The sequence below is a fragment of the Strix aluco genome, chromosome 12 (genome assembly GCF_031877795.1).
Source record: "Strix aluco isolate bStrAlu1 chromosome 12, bStrAlu1.hap1, whole genome shotgun sequence".
Classification (NCBI taxonomy): domain Eukaryota; kingdom Metazoa; phylum Chordata; class Aves; order Strigiformes; family Strigidae; genus Strix; species Strix aluco.
In genome coordinates, this window is record NC_133942.1 from 12,744,386 (window position 1) to 12,756,997 (window position 12,612).

The 12,612-nt window shown below is 43.8% G+C and overlaps 1 protein-coding gene across 3 annotated transcripts in view; it reads right to left on the reverse strand.

Annotated features, from left to right (window-relative positions):
- Positions 1–12,178, reverse strand: part of PIAS1 (protein inhibitor of activated STAT 1) — a 64,830-nt gene extending 52,652 nt beyond the window's left edge. For 2 of the 3 annotated variants that reach the window (XM_074837901.1, XM_074837900.1), the window contains exon 1: positions 11,219–11,542. In XM_074837901.1, coding sequence (XP_074694002.1) covers positions 11,219–11,305 — 87 coding nt within the window. In that variant the 5' untranslated portion in view covers positions 11,306–11,542. Of the gene's footprint in view, positions 1–11,218; positions 11,543–12,052 lie in introns of those variants that run through there. The other variant, XM_074837899.1, reaches the window with a different exon arrangement.
- Between the last annotated feature and the right edge of the window lie 434 nt (positions 12,179–12,612).

Genomic DNA, 12,612 nt, shown 5'->3' on the forward strand with positions numbered 1-12,612 from the left:
ACTAGATAACACAGAGCTTCTACTTCCAGGTAAGGATGCTGCAAGCATCGTATTACTTCACAACGTTGCTCAGTCTCTATGTCAAAAGCAAAGGACAGTCTAGTTTTGGGGAAAAAATAAAAATAGAGGCATCAAGACATTAGTCGCGCACAGGCCCAAAGAACGAAGGAGTCAATGCAGTTAATCAACTAATATTTAGTTCAAGCCCTTTACTAAGCTATGTGAATGTACTCTGAAAAACAAAGGCACATTTTTAAAAAACTTTTCTAGTTAACTGAACATAGGAAACAAGTTTCAACACATCTCTGCTTCCCCTTAAAACAGCTTGGCACGACCTCAGAGTTCTACATATGTTTAAAAACAACAGAATAGTACAGGTCAAAGGAAACTATGAAAATCCAGTCTGCACACACAAGCTGGGTATTCTTACAGTATTAATCATTTTTAAAAAAACTGGCCATAGATCCTTAGCTTGCTATTCAAAGTTCTTCCATTACCAAAGTGTCCAAGCTGTTCCAAGACCAAACAATAGAGGAAGGTCATGCGTGGAGTTCTACAAGGGCCTACGCTGGCACATGTAGCTTAACGTATTCGTTAACAACCTAGAAAATTAAGTGATCAGTGGGGTGACAGAGTTGCTGACGATACGATGTGGTTGTAAGTATGAAGGCAAACTGAAGAATCACTGAAAGACCTCAGTGACAGAGCAATTCAATGTACATAAATGTAAAGTGATGCCCTATGGGGAAAAGCAGACCAGACAGACCTAGCTTTACATGTAAAGTGATGGGCTCTGGGCTGACCTTTACCACACTAGAGCAAGCTCCTGGGCCCAAGATAAACAGACATACGAAAACATCAGCTCAGTAGCAGTCAAACACACAAATCATTGTCAGAAATCATTAGAAAGGGAACAGAGAGCAGATGAGAAATCATTATATACTACATAAATCTCTGGTTCACCCAGATCTCTAAGTGCAGGTGGTTTTCGTAGTCTCACCCTAAATAAAAAAATACATTATAAGTGGAAATGTTCACAGAAGGGTGACAGAAGTCCAGCATGACTTCCCTAATTAAGAAATAGCAAAAGCTAAGACTTTTCAACCTAAAAAAATAGAGAACATGGGAACAGATACGATAGCAATCTAGAAAGCCTTGAACAGCACAAGGAGAGTGGACAGGGATCCACTGCCCACTCTCTTTCATGACACAATATAGTGACATGGGGACCAAGCTGGTTGGAACCTGGCTCAAAACAAAATGAGAAGGGTCCTCACGCAGCAAGCAGAACAACAAAAATCCCTACCAAAAGACTGTGAATGAAAGAAGTTTATATAGGTTCACGAGGAACCCAGACAGGCACTTGGAAAATAGATTTATTATAGCTTGTCCAGCCAGTAGCCCCCATCGGGTTCAGAGGACTGAGTTGAAAATAGCTGGAGACCAGGAGAATATTGCAGGGAGGTGACAGTTACTTCTCATACTTTGTCCTCGTTTCTTTTCCCTTCACGCTTACTTTCAGAAGCTGTAAGAGACAATACCGGGCCAGACAGACCCTTGGTCTGAACCAGTACAGCTACTTTAACATTCTTAATATTCAGTTTATAACACGTTTATTTTTAGCCAGACACCCAAGCACCATTGTCAAAAGCCTCTAATAAAAATATTACTTCTCAACTGAGTCAAATTTTAACACCAAAGAGGTAAAAGTGGAAATTAACTGAATGAAAACCTGGGTGTACACCCTTTAGAAAAATATTATCTAAAATACTTGTAATTCAAACCGACAACAGTTCTGATACTTGATTAAAAAAATTTGAAGCCCTGCCATCAAGTGGCCTCAGCAGATTCACTGACAAGATACTGCTAAATCAACACGGAACTACAAAAAAGAACAGCTTTGTTTCTGTACCGCTGCTGAAGCTTCCACATTTTTCATTTTGGTGCAATATATTTATAGGTGCACTAACAACTCCATATATAGCCTGAGCAGAGCTGTCTCTAACAGATTTTTCAATAAGATGAAAATCTACACAAATACTTGGACTGTTTCAAAGACTCTTATTTTGCACCAGGGAAACAAGATACAACATCTGCACAAAAGTGAGATCATTTTGTCAAGGGAGTCTCAAGAAACAATATGAGGAATGAACGTATCAGAAAACATTCTGATCCACACAACTTTTTACAACACACTCCTGCGGCTCAGATTACAGATTTTACCTGAATCAAGCACACTGTCCCTATTGTATTTGGCCTCTGCTTATATCTGCTTTTTAAAGAAATAAATAACAGTGAGCTGCACCTATGTTAAATTGCCAAGCAAAACTATGTTCACCACTATTTCCATCCTATATTCTATTTTGAATGTGAACTAATCATGTTTTCATTTGAAAAGCTGAACAGAGCAGCCTTACTGAGTTCAGACCCTGCTCAAAGAGGGCAGGAGGAACATCTTGCAGAAGACTGTAAATGAAGGTAAGTGAGAAGTTTCAGCTCTGATCGATTCTCAACAGATTGTCCCACTTTAAGGGACAGTAAATGTCTTCGTGTGGCTGGACAGCAAAAGCAAGCTGACAGCAAAAAAGCCAAGATGCTCTTAAGAAGGAAGATCCACTTTCTCAGGAGGACCCTGGCACTGCCACACGCCAAACAAAGCTGGAAGATCCTCACATAGACTGCTAAACCAATCAGACCACAGATATGCATAACAACCAAGATTAGACTAGGCCAACAAAGTGACTCTCAGAACTACCAGTTGTTCTGCGGAGATACGTAGAGCCAATTTTAATCCCAGAAACAACTAGGGATAAATTATTTTGCTAAACTCTGCCTTTTGGCTCAGCTGCGAATCTGCTCCCCTTTGTGAGCCTCAAGAACAGAGGAGTAGCACCAAGCAAATACATGGTCAAGAGGGTCAAGGCTGAAATCTGATGGACTTAAGGCACCCTACTGCAAACCACACCCCCTGAAAATGTTGCAGATGACAGATCCTACAGCTGCTCAGCAGCGAGTTGTACAGTACGCAAAGGTAAAGCCACAATTCCAGCTGGCAGCTTGAGTACGTGCGCACTGGAAGAACCACCACGAATACAAACCACTACAGCTTCAACATAAAATTCTGGTGTTCCTCAAGTGCTCTGTAGTTTTATACTTTGTCATCTCTTTGGAAGAGTTTTTTTCCTAGTATAAACCTATCTTAAAAAAAACAGGTCTCTAAACTCAGTTCTGCCTCAAGATTATGACTTAACTCTGGCCCAACACAAATTTCTGAGAACATTTATCACATATGTTTGCACACTCGAATGGCTGTGGCCACAAAGGACACATCTTCAGGAAGTGAAGGCAATGCTGCAACCGAGCAGTAAGGAGACTGATCTCAGTTTCCCATCTGCTTTATAACCGTGTATTTAATGGGAGGGGAGGAAAGAGTGGGAGAGCTTGGTATACCAACTTTCAAAACAGACAAGAGTCCTGTGAAGCCTCCTGGTGAAGGGATGCTACCTACTGCCTGTCATCTCTCATCACCTCCCCTCAGAACATTCACTGCTTTTGAAATCTAATCTAACCTCCACCTTTTCCAGTGATATCGGTATCAGGATACCTGGTATCAGGAACTACTTTTGCACATTTCTGAGGATGGTATGGATTTCGTAATACATCTCCACTAACAGAAATCCACAGGAGTAAATAATCCTCAAGAACTACATTTGTGGCATGGAATCATCTGCACAAATCCCATCCCCAAACAAGGTGCTGGTGTGTTATTGTCAAAGACGCGAGGTACCGCAAGATGATCTGGCAAGAGGCTGAGGGAACAAGTATTATTCAGCCTGGTGAAGAGGCGGCTTTAGAGGACCCAAACGGCAACCTTCCAACACGTAAAGGAGGTCATCAAGAAAACACAGCCATGATCATCACAGAAGTACACAGCAGAAGGATGTGAGACAATAGGCACAAGCTGAAATAAGAGGTTCAGGCTGGATATAAAAAAAACCAAACCAAAACAAAACTGTTTTCACCATGAGAATACTTAAGCAGTGGAAGAGATTACCCACTGTCCTGGTTTCGTCTGGGATAGAGTTAATTCTTCTTCTTAGTAGCTAGAATAGTGCTGTGTTTTGGATTCAGTATGGGATTTGGTATGAGAAGAATGCTGATAATACACTGATGTTTTCAGTTGTTGCTACGAGATCAAGGACTCTCCAACTCCCCATGTCCTGCCTGTGTGCAGGTGTACAAGAAGCTGGGAGGGAGTATGGCCAGAGCACCAGACCCAAATTGGCCAATAGAATATTCCAGATCATGTAACATCATGCTCAGTATATAAAGGAGGGGTGGCCGGGAAGGAGGGGGGTTCTCTCTTGCTTCCAGGATTGAGACTGCAGGATCTTGGTATTTCTGGATCACTAGTCAGGAACGGGCTGGGTATCAGTTGGCGGGTGATGAGCAGCCGCATCGTGCATTACCCATTTGTACTTTCTGTTATTTTTTTATTACAAACATTAAACTGTTTCTAACTCAACCCACAAGTCTCCCTTTACCCCTCCAATTCTCTTCCCCATCCCCCAGGCAGGGGGAGGGTGAGCGAGCGGCTGCGTGGTGTCTGGCTGCTGGCCAAGTTCAAACCACGACACCCACAAAGGTTGTGCAGTCTTCATCCTTGGAGGTTTTAAAGACCAGACTGGATAAAGTCCTGAATAACCTGTTCTGACCTCATAGCTGATCCTGCTTTGAGCAGAAGGTTGGACTGGAGATTCCCCTAGGTCCCTTCCAACTAAAATTACCAAACGATCTGTGGTCAGGATGAAGGGAGCAACTAGGTGTCAAACTGAAAATAACACCAAGAAAAGCTAACAGGAGAGTCCTACTGAACTCTCTGTTTGAAGAATTTAGCATGACAAATTGTATCTGGGCTGAAAACTGGGGAAAAAGCACTCAGTATAAACTATAAACATGCAATGAATAGAGAAGAAAGTATCTACAGTGATAAAGTGATGCTTCACAGCTTACTATTCTGGAGAAGCTGTTGGCTGTGTATCAGCCCCAAAGCAGGGTAGAGATTGAAACTCTCCCTTTCTTACTGTCTCCTGCTGTTAAGACATGGAAAACAGGATGGAAACTGGCAACTGAAGCATTACCTACAGCCCATACAGTCCTGGCAGAAGCAGAGAGGAGGCAGAACTCATACATGTTTATTAGCATGTATCCAGAAAGCTCATTACCATTTCCTAAACACAACAAGGGAAGTTCACTACAGAGCAATCTTCAGTGATGCACAGAGTGAATAACACTTATCTTTCTGTCCTCCATGCTAAATAAACTTTAGCATACTCACAGAGTCTTTGCTTTGCTGCAGAGCCTTGTTGCATTACCAAGCAATGGCTTTAAAAAGCTCCTTCTCTGTTAAATATCATGCCACTTCCTATATAAATCTCTTGTATATCATCACCTATAGACATAAAGGTCAATCTTAGGTTGACCTTTGGTCTAACTGTATACTAGCTTTTCATTTTTGTTTCACATATTCTAGACAAGCCCCCTAATACCGACCTTCTGCTAATCCCTACTCTCCCCTAGTCTTGGAACATGCTTGTTTACAGAGTGCTCTGGTATGCCTCCAGTATATGCTCAGGGACAGAATATACCAGCGGAGGCATAGCAGTACATCTACAGCCATCCTTAATCCCAACGGGAGAATAAGATTAAGCAAATTGCTGACAAACTCCTGGATCAATACAGCTGCAACAGACATAGGAGTCTCAGCAAAACAATAAGAAAAGAAATGACAATAGAAGGTCTGTACCACAGGACACAGAAAACAATAATATAATGTTACCTGGTTTAATTTGGTTCCGGCTGCTATTGAAAATTTGGAAGATCAGAACAAGGCTAGATAATCTAATATCTCCCATCCTCAACTCCATATATTCTCATTTTCAAAGGTTTAACATCTTCTACTTTTTGTTGTAGCCCCAGAGCTTCTAATTTACTTTGAAACAGCCACATTTTACAGCAGTGACTAGCTGTTCAAAATCGCTTTGATAGCATTGAGTAAAATTACAGAAATAAGCACTCTTTTGTAAGCTACTGGAGCTGTTCTCCTCATGCCCCCCCCCCTTCAACTAGCACAACAATCTACTTTTAAGAAAGGCATTTATTTTCATGAACAGACTACCAATGAAGGTACTGCATGCAATTTTTGCATCATAAAATCCAATCGTGTTCATTTTTAAAAGCCCAAACCAACACTCCTAGCATTTATTGGGCTACAGAGAGCTGGAATAGTGACAGAGCCATGAAACAATCAATACTCGAGCTTGATCAAGAGGATTCCAAAATTGAGCTGCCCAAGCATGTGTCACAGCAGCTACCCAAACAATACATTTCCCCTTTTCTCCCCCTTTAAGAACAGGACAAACATTTCTCTGTGATTCTTGCAAGCACATTTGTGTGTTAACCAGACCTGAAGTTCCTACTTACAGGGGAGGGCACAAGCTGAGGCAGCTGGACTGCAATAGACACACAGGTATATACCAACAAGTTTTTAATGTAAAAAAACATGTTTGCACTCTTCACTGAAATCATGGCTTTCAGAGGGCTTTTACTACTTTTTATGGAGGGTGATAAAGCAGAGTCTTCCATTAGAAGGGTACCTGTAACATCTTTCATCAAAGCAAAAGTTTCTACAGTTGGAAGCACAGCAGCAAAAACAGACGATTCTGAGACAACTTAAGGTTTGTAGGTAGAATTTTTTCCTTGTGGAGGCAAAGGGCCAAACACCAGTATCACCATGTAAGAGAAAAGCTGCAAGAGATCCAATCCATCTCCCAGCCACACACCCTCCAGGACACTGAGTGATGGCAAGGCCCCACAAAGTAATCCTTTCGAAACACTGATTCATAGCAAGAAAAGTACTATTACTTCAAATTCAATAGTTTCAGCAGAGACCAATGAACGCCACATTGATGGAGTCCACCAGCTGACTAACCCTGGGGTTCAGCTCTGAACTCACTCATAAGCATTACTACAATCAACAAGGATTACGAGAGATGCTTCAGAGAAATGCAGCAGCTAGGCACTCAGAGGCTCGGAGGGCTGGGGGTATCTCAGAACAATTACGGGGAGCACTCGAGTCTTGAGTGTTTGCAAGTTCTGCTTTGTTTTTCACTATAATGGCACTAAAGAGAAAAATGATCAGATGTTGACTTCTACGAGGACGGATTACAGGAACTAAAATCCACCGTGCCAAACACATTAGTGACAGGTCTGCACTTATCTTTGTGCTCTGTATGAATGCAGGTCGGAGTATAAACCATACCCGTCATCTACATCCCTATAAATAACTTCAGTATCTGAAGATATCTTAACTGTCTACACCCTGCTTCATGGGATGCTTTTAAATATTTGTCTTGTGTGCCTGATCCATAAACAGTCTTATCAATGGTCAAGCAGTCCTGAGCCCTTCCCCTCCCTAGGGTAACATTTTTCTCTTACCTCACAGAATAAAGCTAAATAAGATGCATCTTCTACCCGCTTCTTAGCTTCTAAGCCTTTTAACCGTAATTTCTAAATACCTTTATAACCAAAAGAGAAATGAACTGTAAATCCATTAAAAATAACTACTATGAACTACTTGTTCTTATACCTTCCTTCCTTCTCACAAGTGGCAAGGAATAAGAATTTCACTTGCGTAGGCCTACAAATACTTCCAGGATGGCCCCTAACATTCAAGAGAGATTTATACTAGAGGTGTGCTGACACTATATTTACATGTACACAATATGCAATCTGCTTTTTATTGGCAATAAAGAAGTGTTATGGATTGGGGCTTTGACAGTTAAGCAGTGATGCACAGCTGTCAATTTTATTCATCTGATATCTGTAATTCCAGTGTGGAAGACCAAAAGCTCAAAAAAGATACCTAGACCAAAATACAGTTAAAAATGCAATTATACTGACATACACCAAATTACAGGCATGAAAATAACGTAATCCGTGGACTCAGATAACAATGAAAAGTGGATTATATTGACTTTAATCACAGAAACACACAACCCCAGCAACTTATAAAAGGATTAAGCAAAAATAGCTCATAATACAGAGGAGTAAAATTCTAATTGAACACTGAAATAGGTAGCTTACACTTATTAGCACTGACGGTGCAATTTAACACAACCACGTTTCCATACCAGAGATCCATTTGTCACTATTACCACCACCACCTGGAAGCCGTGCTACTAGCCTCTCCCCCTCAAAAAACTGCTTCGCTGTATTTAGGGGAGGGGTATTTCCCAACTGAATATTTTTAAATGGTTTATTTTCATCACCATTGTGTGGAAATGCTATTATGAATTTTCATGCAAACTCTTGGCTCACTTTTTTTTTTTTAAAGTATAAATTGTGTCTAACAAGAAACACACCAGGGATCTCTTCAATCCCCAAAGGCACTTTCTTAAAAGGAGAGAGAACAAAGGAGAAAACCTCCCAGCGTGTGCTTTCGAAACCAGCTTCTTAGGACAGTATCAAGAATGACAATACTAGAACATAAGCTTTTCTTTTTCATTCTTTGATCCATGTATAATTGAATTGATTATTGCAAACTGTGTAATGATTTCCAAAAGACCTGAGTAGAAGGCAAAGATCACAACAATCTAATAACCAATTTAAAGAGATGTAAGAAATATTGAAGGAAAGATTTAATCACTCAAGTATACTCCTTCCAATTAGAAAGAGCTTTAAATAGCTTACCTTGAGATAAATTAGAGTCTGTATGCAATTATACAGGAATAGTAATTAAGATCAGGAAAATTCACAAATGCCTCAGCCTATAGAGTTAGGGAGGTAATCCACAGAAGAACAGATTTTTCAGTTACCTTGTTTCATCAACAGAAGTGAAAACATACTGGTTCAATTTATCCAAACCTTCGAGAGTAACAGAGAATTCAGTAACCTTACAAGTCTGGGATCCGCAAAGGATGTTTGCTCTTATCTGATTTTTTTTTTTTTCCAGTAGGACAAACATTCTCAAATGGGCCAAGAGACTGAAATACTCTTAATCGTGGTAAGAAAATACATTACAGGAAACGCTACTTCATGATTTAGAGCTCTGTGCAAAATTAGGGCGAATAAGAATGACCACTGTTCTTCTGGAGGAAGCAAAAACTTTAATTTTACTTTGTGCACTTGGCAATACCACCCGCCATATCACATACCCCAATTTACATGTGTGTGCATTACCCATATGTAACCCCATGGTTCTTTACATGGGAAGGCCAGAAAGTTTTAGAAACTTGACTGAGTTTTTCTGACAAACTTTATCTGTCAAGGCAAGTGAGTTACTGTGCAACTATTACATTTGATTTTAGTTTTTAAAGGTCACTAACTGAAATCAATGCCATTTGCTAATTAATCAGAGGAGAAACATGAAAAGATTTTACCTAAGAAAATTAAAATAATGAAAGGAATTCACTGTTCATTCTTCAAATAGCAGAGTCTTAATCACAAACCCTCCCTTGGTTACCTTTCAACTTTAAAAAAAAAAAAATTTAAAAGCACATTTTCTAGGGAGGTACTGCTACTTAAAAGTACCCACTGCATCCAACTACGATATAGCAGCAGCTTTCCATTAGCCACATTTTTCCAAGGAGCACTCACCTCATCCAGTACCTAATAACCGAGCTGTACTACTTCTGCAAAACTGGTATGTGACAGCTACAACTCTAAGCAGAAATTTCATGCCCCCTTGTCTTCTCCTCTCCTTCCTGACAGAAAAGGACACACCCACACACCTCTTTTCTCTTGTACAGTCTAGGAAAAAAAAAAATAAATGTACCAAAGTCTTCAAAGTATGAATTTATGAAGTAACTATTTTCTTCTTATGTAAACTGCCAAGCCCCCATAGCTACCAAAAAAAAGATCCAACAACTTTTTACAGAATGCAGTGCTACCATCCTACAGTCCCAGCTTGCAAGTACCACTACACATCCTGAGCAGCAAAGTGAAATTGAAAATAAACTAGTCAGTTTGGCATTTACCCTTCTGATCCCTAAGGTAGCAACAGTACTTTAGAAAAAAAAAAAAAAGTAAATCATAATTTCTCTCTACTGGTTCTCAAGAAGCAGGTTTCAGAAAGGGATCAATAAAGAAGTCCAGGATGACAAGCAGACACAAATACACTTGATGAAAGCTCCACCTTGTAAAGCTGCAGAGAAAAGGAGAGGCCTCTACGCTACTCTCTCACAGACCAACGGCACTCCAACATGTGGATACGTACCCAGAGCCCGGGGGCTCTGCCATGGACAAGAGGAGGAGGTTCAGGTTTCAAAGCTCCTAAGATCAATAAATTGTCAATTTTCATAGTAAAATCACGCCTTTCAGAAGCACTGTCCCTTGACCACCATCCTGCCATCTTAACACACATCAAAAAAGCCCCCAACTTTATTCCCTAGCTCTCATTTCTTTTAACTTCATTTGAGTCAGTCTTGCTTATAAAGGCACCACAGAAACCCAAGCCGGCTACTGCACACCAAAAATCCTTCGAGTCAGTTACCAAAACGCACTATTTGCCACGCTAAGATTAACAGAAGTTTAACACTGGAATCACATCTCAACCCTTTATCTAATTATGTGAGAAGCACTATTTGGGGAAAAAAAAAAAAAAAGGCTTGGGGACAACATAGCTCGACCAATATGCTCTGCAAGATACCCAAAAAAACAAAGGGATTTAAAGGAGGATCTATTTGTCCTGACTTGGCAGAGACCCCCAAAAGTTGGAACATGCAAAAGATTTTACACTTCTTTATATCCTGACAGCTCTTTAAGCATCTAAAAATAAATCACATGAAATCTTTGATACACAGAAAAATGAAACATACCGAAACTCTAGGGAAAGACAAAATAATTCCCTAGACATATTTTACATATTCTGTAGTTTATGTTACACATTTAATATACTTCTGATTTGTGTCTTTAACTTTAAAGTAGGAGACAGAAGCCATCCTGATGAATAACAACCCTATGACAACCGCAATGAAATTCTCAAACTTCTAAATACACTGTCAGGTGTGCAAGGCAGAGCCTGCACCCCCACACACCTTGCCAAAGCGACTGGAAAGTTTGAGGGGGGTCTTTTTTGTTGGATTTTTTTTTTTTTTTTTGGTGCACGGTGTGGATACCCCACCACCCACTATTCCACCACTACTATTCCTTAAAATACCTGAAGGGACTCGCTACGCGGAGCTGCTCCCTCTCCTCCATGCCGGGCAGAGTCCCACCGACCCCCTCCCCGCCCAGCTTCACCCATTCAGGGAGCTGTAACTTCGCTCGAGGGTGCTCCAGAGCACCAGGTTTCGATGCGTTTCGCAGGATGACAGGGACAGCCGCAAGCTCCGCGTCTCTGAACTCCTCAACATCTGCTTGTGACGTCCTTTATTTACCGGGGTGGGAGCGGGGCGAGGCAACCGGGGCTCCCCCGGCGGTGTGTGTATGTGTCCCCCCACCCCGGTCGTTAGGAACCGGCCGCCTGTCAACGGCGGGCAGAGCCGTTCCTCAGGGCTCCCTCCCCGCCCGGCGCCGCTGACGGAGTCCCCTGGAAACTTTGCGGGTAGCCCGGGGAACCATCCCCCGCCTCGGGGGCGGCCGAGCCGCGCTGCCCAGCGCCGGTAACTCCCCGGGGGGCTCCCCCCGGCCGTCGCCGCCGCCCTCCCCCCCTGCGCCGGCCCGGCCCGAGCCGAACCGCCCCCTCCGCCGGCGCTGAGGGGAGCCCCCTCCCCGCCCGTCCCCGCTGCCGCCCGGCGTGGCTGCCCGGCGGAGAGCGGGCGGGCGGGAGGCGAGGAGAGGACAGCTCCGCTCCCCGCCCCGCTCCGTCCCTCAGCCCCCGCTGCCGGCGGGGCGCCGCCGCAGCCACCCCGGCGAGGCACAGCGCGGGCGGGGCGCGGCGAGGCGCCGGCAGCGGCTCGGTTCGCCCCCGGCGCGGGGGGGAAGCACAACCCCGGCGGCCCCGAGCGCGGCAGCGAGGGGCATCGCGAAGGGAATTGAAGCTGCGCTTTACCTTTAGTTCCGCACTGTCCGCCATCTTGCAACTCCGGGCGCAGGCGCAGTGAACCCCGCCGGGACACCGCCCCCCCGCCGCCCCCCCGCCGGCACGCAGCGCGCAGCGTTTGAATCGCGGCGCCATTTTGTCCCTCCTCTGCGCTCCGCCGGGCGGGGGGCGGCCCGCAGGGTTCCAGGCAGCGCCGGGCTTTCAGCGGGGGTTCTCCGGGCTGCCCTGGGGTGGGGGGCAGCGTGTCGCCGCCGCCCTGCTTGGAAAGTTTCTTTCCCCCCCTCCTCTTAACAGCGCGGCCCCCTCGGTGCCGCCTTGCCCGCTGGTCGCTCCGCGAGGGGAACGGGGCGCTGAGGGGAGAGCGGGCAGCGCTCTCGCGGCCGGGTGCGGAGAGTGCCCGCACCCCGGCTCTCGGCCGTGCCAGGGGCCCTCTCGGATAACATCACCAGAGGCAAGAGGTGGAGGCGCATTCCTGTAGTAATAAGTTGATTAAAATTGGAATTTGCGACTTCCCGCTACTTAATCCGCAGCTTTAAGCGCCTTAGGAGTGAAGCAGCGCGGCTGGGGAC